Raw genomic sequence first — 10,137 nt, 5'->3', positions numbered from 1 at the left:
GTGGGAAGCATGTGACGTTTAATTTTTAAAAATTGTTTATTGATTTTCTCTTGAGTGTCCGGCGATTCATCAATTTCGGGTTTCAGGTTTTGCGGAAACCGGGGGTTTTGAGTCTTTCTTTTTAATTTTTGAGAGGGGATTTTTTTTTTGGTTAGATTGAGAGGACACCCACGTGGTTCGGGAGGGCCGGAAAAGACGGGAAATTTTTTGAATTCCGAATGAGCGACATCTCCCGTTGAATTCCCGAATTTTTAACATTTTGATTCAGATGATCGATTTTATGCTGTCGGTACTGAGTTACCGGTCATTTCGTGAAGTTTCAGGTTGTGATGCAAGTGTTTGATTGAAGTATCGAGAATGTGGTGCAGTTCGCCAGACTTTAAAGAGAGCGATTAATCAGCGAATAAAGTTGGGGTTCTAATAATTCCGGTCTATACACATTTCGAAATACCTGCAGATTTACGTAATTGAAGGCTGATCATCAATTATCCAGGGTAATTATCATTTTTTGATATTCAGGAACCGTTAACCTAATTTTTCCCATGTGACAGATTTCAAACTCCGAAAAACTCTCGAAAAATCTCAGCTTCGAAGTTATTCTCACCCTTACAAAAAGAAAGAAAGCAATCACCGAGATTATTTTCAAGTCGTATTTCCTCAGGTTCTTGGAGAGTTTCATACATAAAAATTCATTCCCTCTTTCTAGATGTCTGTGGTCTCCACTCGTTCCACCAGCCTCTCGTCGATCCTGACGACTTCCGGCCACCGCGCAAAACAACGAGAAAAATGGTCCAGAGTAGTTTTCGTTCCCCCCAAGGACCTGAAGAAGACTCTCGTGAATTACGAGACCGGTGCGGACAGAAAGAGCTACGATGCCCTCATCTGCATGATCCGAGATGCTGACATAGGTGATAACGATTTGATTGATCTATTAAATGAGATTCGTCAGTGTATTTCTTTCTTGGGACCGAATCACAAGCTCCTGGTGGAGGTTATCCTCAATATCTCCTGGACCACCAGGTGTGAGGAAGCCGCTGAGGCATACAAATCCTTCTTGGAGGATCTCGTGTGCGTTCACATTTATCACTGCAAAATTGTCATCGAGAGGCTCGTCACCGAGTTCAAACCGTTGGAACGTTCCACCTCTCGCCTCCAAGCCACCCCCTGGGAGAACAGCATCCCCTCGCCAGAGGACTCAACACGTCTGACTCACCTCCACAATGTCCTATCAAAAATCCTGAAAATCGTGCCAATGTCTTCAAATCTTCTCCTGCAGTCCCTCACCACACGATTCCCCTTCTTCAAGGCCCCAACCCACAACCACGAAGTGTACATTCACTCTCTCCTCCACATAATCTCCTACGCCCCTGACTTACGAGGTGAAATTCTCTCCCTGATAATCAACCGCCTCCTGGTGATCGACGTGAACGCCCCACGATCAGAGATCGAAGAGTACAACGATGAGAACGACGAGGACGAGGAGGTGTTTAAGATCGACGAGGCAGGAATTGAAAAATCGAGAAAAGAGGAGGTCCACCCGATAGGTCACACCCTGGACGTGTGCATGGGAATGATTTTGAAATTTGTCGAGGAGACGTGTTATCCTGGAGGTGTCCTAGATCCTGAGGGAGTCAAGGGTATTTATTTTCATCTTCTCGATGTGTTTGAGAAAAATATTCTCCCCACGTATGCCAGCCACCACGTGCAGTTCATTTGGTTCTACTTGTGCAGCTTCAAGAGATCCATTGTGGAGGCATTCGTCAACTGGCTGTGGGGAAGAGTCAGCAGTCCTAATGTTGCACCAGTGCTGAGACAATCCGCTGTGTGCTATTTGGCTAGTTTAGTGGCTAGGGGTAGTTTTGTCCCTATCAGTCTCATCACGAGGGTCATCGAGGAGATGTCAACGTGGATTCACAGTTACATATCAACTCAGGACAGTCTAGAATGTGCTAACAGTGATGTAAGAATTCACACGGTCTTCTATGCTATTTGTCAGGCGTTATTTTATGTGATTGCCTTTAGGCACAAGGACCTAGTGGATGTCAAGAAAAATCTGCTGTTCCTCCAGAGTCTCAATCTCACTAAAATGGTCACGTGTAAACTCAATCCCCTCAGGATGTGTGTACCTGTTGTTGTACAACATTTTGCAGCTGTCACGAGGACCTATCAGCTTGCCTATTGTTATACTGTCATGGAGCACAATGCCAGGTCGAATCTTCCAGTTGTTGAGACGTCTAATCGTCTCACCGCGTGGTTAGACACTTTTTTTCCTTTTGATCCGTACGTTTTACCCAACAGCTCAAGCAGAATAAGTCCGATTTACCTGCAGTACCGGGGCACTCTCAATCTCGATGCTGAGGAGAAGCTGGAGAAACTGGAGGAGGAGAATGACGAGGACGATTTCATGGATGTGTCATTTTCTCACAGTGATACCAAGAATCATCTGGACAAATTTTCGTACAGCACATCCCCAGGATTTATTCACCACTGAGGATGGCAGATTGCGATCAATCGGTTTGATCGATCTCGTTGCGTAATTAATTTTCAGGATTAATTGTTCCCAGGGGATAAGAATGAGAAAAATCTCATTGGAGTGGTGAGGAAATTAATAATTGGCGAGTCATCAATTATTTTTCGGCAGTAACTGCAATTATGACAATTATTCTAGAGATCATTGCCGATATTCGTGAGTGCAATTAATGAAGAGTATTGCATATTTATTACGGATATATGAATGTAGAGTATTTAATACCGATTGTCATGAATAAATGAATTTTTCTTTCATTAATATAAAATTGATTCATTTATTTAAGTTTATCCATTGGAATGTACAAAATTATGAGTAATCATCGAATGAGTAGCCATCGAGCACGAGATTAGTCATAAATACTAAATAAGCACCTAAATTTTTTATTTGATTAATCAAGATCGTCTGAGGCGTGTAGGTATCGTATTTTTTATACGTGAGATATTCGATATCATGAGTCCCCGATGTGTATCGGTACATCCTCCTGCTGTCTGATGAGACTCCGGAGGGCAACCTCCAAATTCTCCGGGAGGTGATCAAGGAGCATTCGAGGCATCACCGAGAGCTCCATGAACTCCTCGGGCTGCGCCCACCTCATCTCGAATCTTCTCTCACTCCTCTTTCCATCCACCTTGTCATCGAATTTGCATCTTGCCAAATGAAGGATTCTCCCGGCGTTGTAGAGCCTCACCTGGGAGTACCGCCTCCTGGTGACATCGTGCTCGAGTATGAGTGTCTCTCCCTGGCGATTGCCCACACCATCAGCCAGGAGTGGCAAGTGTCCTGGGATTGAGTTGATGGTGTTGCCATTTCTCCATGTTCTGTTCAGATCGCGCTCTGGTACCCCGAAGAGGGCGTATCCGAACCCATTGAGGACTACACGGTATTTCGGTAGCTTGCACGCCTGCAGAATTATCAGGAGACCCGTTCGAAAGTTCTCGATGCTGTCGACACTGAGTCGCATCACCAAATCATCACCCAGACCAATTGTGAAGACAAAGTCTTCGGTGACCTTGAAATTATCGAGGCATTGATTGATTTATTGATTTGATCCAGACAATTTTGGGATGATATAAATTAAAAAAAAAAATTCAGATACCTTTGCAGCTTCTCTACTGAGGAGTCCAGCTGGTGTGGCGAATGCATAGACACGTAAATTGGGATAGCGAGGACGGATGAGGAGGGCCAGAAGTACTGCGAGACCTGCCCCTAGGCTGTGCCCGGTGAGCGTCAGGGAATAATGGGGATACGCCTCGAAGGCCTTCTCGAGGACTTTGTACTGGTTGAGCTGTTTGAGAAGGACTTTTGCCCCAATTATCATGCCACGGTGGGCCATACTGCCCTTCGGCAATCCTGGAGGCTCGAAGGACGCCGAGGCCGCAGCAATGTCTGTAATCAAATCCCTCAGGGATAACGAGCCCCTTATCACAACCGCTATACTGGCCGCTTTATGATCCGCTATCACGCAGAATGGAATCTGAAAAAATTCCGTCATTCGTTGAAGGCTTCAGATGTACCATTCAAAGTGCACATGACTGCGCATGTCTTCCCTGCGCTCTGATCGACTGCGCAGCATCCATCGGGTCTTTTTTATCGCCTGAGTAATACCGGGGTTCCCCCGACTACCAAATATCGTTAACAAGAGCATTGAACTCGGTTTCTTACCTCGCAGAGGTGATTCCTGAAGGACGCGAATAAAATATCCTCCTCCGAGAGCTTTGACAGTTGCTTTACCCCAGCTAAACTGCATAAACAACAATTATCATCCAGGACATTGCGCTGTCGACGAAAACACGCGCAACAGGTCATATTGGGGATTAACTTGCAACAGCCAGTGAAAAAGTGTTGGTACATGACGAACAGCCAACTGTACGAAGCTATCGACAATTTGATATAGTGATGGGCCCATTCCAAGGACATCCATCCTGGCTCGTTAGAGAATAACGTTTTGGCATCTGAAAGAAAAACAATTGGAGGATAAAATAAAATGAATTGTTAACCGTTTCACCCGTTTCCAGTGAATGCTTGAATCCTGAAGATGGGGTCATGGTGAATGAGGTCATCTTCTGGGGGTTTTCTCATTCCACATACCTGCGGTATATTCCGGACGCTCCAGGATATTCAGCCGTCGTAACTCGAGTGTTTCCCTTTTTTGTCTAACACGCAGCAGTACGCAACCAGCCATGACATCCGAGGGAACTAAATCAGTTCCTCTGAACAGAGCGCTCAATAATCCTGGAGAAATTATTGGAGGAAAAATGTGAGGTCATTAACTTGCAGGTGCTCTATCCTTTTCAATTATTCCATTTACTGAGGCTTTCTGTGTTTTTTGTTACGTATTTATTTTATTATTCTCTTTGATAAATGCAATTGCAGTGATAAGACAATTAATCGGATTATTTGTACCGATGGAAATAATTCAATCCGATCATTTGTTTGAAATTAAATTTATGAATTATTGATTAATTCCGTTGTTGTGGACGAAATTGGTTTTAGAGGATAATTATTTTATGGTAAATAGATCTTGCCATTAAATTTCGTCGTTTCATCTGTAATTAATGTGGATGTACCTATGTCTCACCAGCAACATGTTGAAATGTTTCATTGGCGCTCTCGTCCCGCCTCATCCACCAGAACAGCTTGAATCTTCTCAGCCATATCCTGGAGACTTTTCCATGCTCGATCGAGTCCTCGAGGTCCTTATCAGAGCGCGATAATGATCCCAGGGGATCAAATACGAATGCAAGACCCAGAATTGCTAGACCGATCAGCACCCAATCGAAGAATACGAGGGCCTCAATCGTCGTAATTGTGAAATGTTCATTAGTGCATTGCACGTGATCAGTGAGAATCCAGAGAGTACCCAGGACATTCCAGATCATCTCCGGGACCAGCAGGAGAATTCTGAGTGAAACGTGACGAAGAAAAAAATGATATATCTCAAATTATTTTAATGATTTCTTGAAATGTCGGTCACCATGTCAGTTGAATTTTTAATTATGTGAGATTGATCTCAGGTGATTATTTATTATAGATTATTGCTGGTGTTCTGAGAAATAGGTGGACGTGTTTTGATATTATCATTAATGCTCTCTCGTAGTGCAGCTACTCGATATTTCCTCGGGATCTTCACGGTATTCAGCTTGAACTTGTGTGATATTTCGAGAGATTATTCACACCAATTGCGAGATGATGACGTTAATTATTGATTATTAATGTTACGAGGTTTTTCTGAGAAATAGTCACACGTACTCCGGCATGATGATGCCAATTATTCATTATTAGTACCGCGATATTTTCATGTTTATTATGCGATACCGCATGATCATGCTGCACGGTATTATTCCTGAGGTGTTTATGTGGGGCTTTCTATTGATTTTGGCGGGCGATGGTTAGAATTTGAAATTTTCAATGGTGATGACGTGAATTTAAAATGAATTACTTCACTGTCAAGAGCGGCTCGACTAGCCTTCTGGCGTAGGTGTCAACAATAGAACCCCTCGCACTGTGATTGACGATCATGAAGACCAGGATGGTGGCAATTCCTAGGATCACAAGTTCTCCAACTAAAAATACTCGGACTAATTCGCCACCGGTTTTGCATTTCCAGGTCTCGGCGTAATAACGCATGCAGGCAATGCCGAGGAGAACAAACCTGTCGAAAAAAAAATGGATAAATATATTTATACGGGAATGTAATTTGTAATTCCTCTCCGTTACTACGTAATTATTCAACTACTTATTCTCTAATGTTCACTAAAAATCATGAGCGTATGACCCGCGATGAATAAATTAAAAACTCTACAACTTATCGAGTGACTGAGTAAAATGTAAATGTGATGAGCAAAAGCAGGTGATTACTTATAATTTATTTTATTGTCATGATTCAGTGAAATGAACAATTAATTACCAGACGACTCTGATGAATATCTCGAAGAGTCCTGGGTACACTAGGTCGTCAGTAGCCGCTAGCCATTTGCGTCCAAATAATTGTATTGCCGGCATTTTTTAAACTAAAAAACGATTTAAAAATTTTAAAAATTTTATAAATGATAAATCTTTGCGATAAAGTTATCAATTATCATTAAAAATCAGGTGTCCCTTTGTTAGAAATAGTTAATTCATTTTCTTTAATTAAAAACAAATAATACATATGTCTATTTTTGTGTGGGCATGTATTTTAATAATTTTATTCATCACGTGAATTCAGTAGGTAACAATAAAAAAATTATACTAGTACTGAAATAATCGGTTTGAGGAGAGAATTTAAATGGGCATTTTATGATAAATAATTGAGGATGTCTTGAGGGTATTTATTGGGAAAAATGTATAGCATGAGTCAAACTGAAAATCCGACAAATAAAATCCCCAGGAATAAAGCGAAATAAAAATACACAGAATTCCGTGAGCAGTCGTTCCCATGGCGAAACAAAATCTTGAAACCTCATGATTATTCATGCGCGTCAGCATAAACCCTTGTATGATAATAAATAATCCAAGTTTCTACTTAACGATCAATGATGACTTACAGCTCGTGTAATTACGAAAGGAACTCGTAATTCCGATGAAAACATGATTAAACGAGTAATTCTGTGATGTGCTACAATATTTATTGCGCATTCGATAATTATCATAAGACTCATTATCGCATCGAGGAGTACTTAACTATTTTTTTCACTTGTCCGTACATTCTCAGGTTGTTAAACAATTTTACCTTGAGTAAAAATTATGGAGCAGGAATTTTTTGAATTTTGAATCTATAGTGTCTAGTTAATTTAAAATTTTTTTATGTCCGTTCATTCAAAGTGTGAAGGTATGAAGGTGTAAATGTCGTGCTATTGGTTCTTGGATTTTTTTTTTTATGTCTAACAATGTCAATGATCTAACCGAATATTTCAAGGTCTTTAGTTGGCCATGAAAAGAGTGGGAATTCCACGTCATCGGGATGTTTTACGCTGGAATCATTCAATTCTCGTGTTATCTCAGGTGTCATTTTTTGGGTCATGAAGATATCATTGAGAAACCGGACTCCCTAGATTCACTGATCTCCAGTGGTATCACGAGAGAAAGTCCGATAGAAAGTCGCAAGAGACGCGTCATCATCTCGCAATTGCGTCATTTAACCCGATTATTTTTTTTTTTTGCATGATTTTTTGATTATTCAATGGCAATAAATGGGGGTGGGGTTAATGTTTCATTACAATTATTTGAAGCTCATGTTTGGATTTTATTGGAATTGTTTATTGCGGCTTGGTATCAATGAACGTCTTCGTGGAATCAGAAGGATTGCGTATTTTATGGAAATTTGTGGTAATTGACGGTAAATGGTGGCAAATAGTGGAGTGTCATACGATAATTTAATGAATTTTTTTTCTTCACCTGACGACAAAGACATGGGTCTGAAAAAAATCCTTTTTACCCAGCGTTTGCGTCAAACATTTGATCGTTTCTTCTCTCATGTCTTTATTTATCAATTTTCACATCGTGATTTATGGTTTCAAACTCGAAATTTATTACATGAAGAACTGAGAGTTATTGACGTCAATATTTAAATATTCTGTCATAAATTCATTATATTACAAATTAATTACAGTCATTGGTTATTTATGAAGTCATTTTAAATTGAATTAAAAAATATTGTCAGTGTTGATTATTCCATCCCCCAATAAAAAATATAAAAGTATAAAAATTTATTGGAACTCTCTGAATAATTGAAAAATTAATTTTTAATTAAAATTGAGTAATTTTTTGGAAACGGTTTCCGTAGTAATCCGAGTAATTCCTTGAAATCTCGGAATAATTGATTTTTGTGGTACTTGTGAATTTAATTGTTGGGGTAATGATTTTTCTGCAATTTTTCCACAGATAAAATTGATGTAAAAATAAAAAAAACTCACTAAAATAAATGAATTCCTTTTAAATGTCTCTTCACATGATTTCCTGGAGTGTCACACTGGATTTCTCATCACGACTCAATCCCAAGCACTTGGTATCACTTGTTATCACGGTAAGACACAACCCGGGAAACCACTCGAGGATATATTATTTCTTTCCGCCAACAATTGGAATAAAAATAGATAAATAATGAGTGGAATTCAGAGGAACTCGCGCCCACTGTTATTGAAATGATCCGTTACACTCAGCCGGTTTTTCATCGCTATCACCATCGGGGCGTGATAATTACCGGAAGTAACAGAATTTATGCAATCTCTGTATTATACATTTTTTTTCTTCCGCATGAAATTGTTTTTTTCAAGAGAATCTCCCACTTTTCAAGAGAATCTTCCAACACTTCACATTATTTTGGGGATTTCCAGCGAGCCTTCACTCTCTGGAAAAACAAAAAATCAAATTGATCCGAAGAAATAATTTTTTTCGGTATTAGTCAGTTAATATAATGTTTTTTTATTTTGTTATTTTATTTCCGCAGGTGGAAGCTGTAAAAAATTGATTAAGACAGGGAGTACTGGATAAATATAAATGCCGATTGTTAATGCTTTTGTTATTAATTATCTGGTGATTATCGGACGTTTCTCGTTACGAATGTGAAACAACGAAATTGGAATTTTTGTTATTGAATAAATTTTTTAAATACTTTTTTCAGGTACATTAAGATTAAAATTGAAGTTTTATTTTTTATCGGAACAAAATGGTTTATGGTGATAGTTTAAAATTGTATTATTGATGTATATTTTGGATAATAGAATGAGGAATATTTACACTTATCGGTGAGAAATGGGAGTGTTGTCGATGCAAATGCGTCGACAGGACAAAGTGAACTGGAGAGAGAGGCGATTTTCTTTGGTGACCGGTACCTGAGTGCCTTCGAGTGAACGGGATATTCCTCTAGTCCCCTCCAACCTCATCACAATCCCAGTAACAAGGCAAAAATCCCCACCGGGTCAATCGAAAATTGCATTCTCATTTTTCGTATGGGCTCTGGAGTCGGTGTCTCATATTCCCACTGATCCCTATCAGCAGAACCTGTTCACCTTGTCCACTCGCTCCAAACACTCACTTCATCATTTTCGTTGCATTCCTTTTTCACCTGGAAAAACCGGACCCACCGTCATCCCGCAAAATTATTCTTCCATTGTAAAATGCCAGAATATCACATTCTCCCATCTTATGAATGTTTAAAAATATTTCAATTCACGAATCGCATGTTTTTTCATTTTTCTAACAATCAGTTTTTTTCCTGATTTAATATTTTAATGGATTTATAATAAATTTAGGGTAAAAGAAAATTAAATGTGTCATGAATTCCTGAAATTATCGTGTGTCAGTCGAGAAAAAAATTTGCCAACTTTTCACTGCATTCACATCGACAGTAAATTCTTTATTTTCAATTAAAAATCTATTTTGTTATGAAATATTAGTGATTATTCACTGAATTATGCCAGTGATTGATTTAAAAAAATGAATCGGTGCAGAAGAAAATGGAAATAAGAATAAACGTCATCGTGTGTCGCTCCACGTTAACCAAGATCTAGTTTGAAACCAGTTATTGAATGAATAATTAATTAATTAATCAATTAGAGGAATGAATGGATGTGACTATTTTTTATTGATTCAAATATTCAATAATCCACGATTGAGATGAATTTAAA

General features: G+C 39.3%; 2 protein-coding genes across 2 annotated transcripts; one reads left to right on the top strand and one right to left on the bottom strand.

The window, feature by feature from the left end:
- The first annotated feature begins 53 nt into the window (after positions 1-53).
- Positions 54-2,776, top strand: Tif-IA (RNA polymerase I-specific transcription initiation factor RRN3 homolog Tif-IA). The gene is made up of 2 exons (XM_011309086.1): positions 54-494; positions 707-2,776. Exon 2 carries the CDS (start codon positions 707-709, stop codon positions 2,489-2,491), a length of 1,785 nt encoding a protein of 594 aa, XP_011307388.1. The 5' UTR covers positions 54-494; the 3' UTR covers positions 2,492-2,776.
- Positions 2,777-2,790: 14 nt separating this feature from the next.
- LOC105269088 (sn1-specific diacylglycerol lipase beta) lies at positions 2,791-9,346 on the bottom strand. Its single transcript, XM_011309081.1, has 9 exons — positions 9,248-9,346; positions 8,425-8,858; positions 6,438-6,540; positions 5,970-6,182; positions 5,109-5,431; positions 4,619-4,762; positions 4,193-4,482; positions 3,627-4,004; positions 2,791-3,539 (listed from the first exon to the last, which is right to left on the bottom strand). The coding sequence occupies exons 3-9, from the start codon at positions 6,530-6,532 to the stop codon at positions 2,979-2,981; spliced, it is 2,004 nt and encodes a 667-aa protein (XP_011307383.1). The 5' UTR covers positions 6,533-6,540; positions 8,425-8,858; positions 9,248-9,346; the 3' UTR covers positions 2,791-2,978.
- Positions 9,347-10,137: the final 791 nt, after the last annotated feature.

The sequence above is a fragment of the Fopius arisanus genome, unplaced genomic scaffold (genome assembly GCF_000806365.1).
Source record: "Fopius arisanus strain USDA-PBARC FA_bdor unplaced genomic scaffold, ASM80636v1 scaffold00064, whole genome shotgun sequence".
NCBI classification, from domain to species: domain Eukaryota; kingdom Metazoa; phylum Arthropoda; class Insecta; order Hymenoptera; family Braconidae; genus Fopius; species Fopius arisanus.
This window is presented reverse-complemented; position numbering and strand designations above follow the sequence as displayed.

Bases quoted from the DNA above. Each gene is read 5' to 3' on its own strand.
- Tif-IA (XM_011309086.1), top strand. From the start codon at position 707: ATGTCTGTGGTCTCCACTCGTTCCACCAGCCTCTCGTCGATCCTGACG.
- LOC105269088 (XM_011309081.1), bottom strand. From the start codon at position 6,532: ATGCCGGCAATACAATTATTTGGACGCAAATGGCTAGCGGCTACTGAC. The intron at 5,432-5,969 runs GTAATTCATTTT...CGTTTCACTCAG, and splicing joins GAGCCGCTCTTGACAGTGAA to AATTCTCCTGCTGGTCCCGG. The intron at 4,763-5,108 runs GTGAGACATAGG...TAATTTCTCCAG, and splicing joins AACATTTCAACATGTTGCTG to GATTATTGAGCGCTCTGTTC.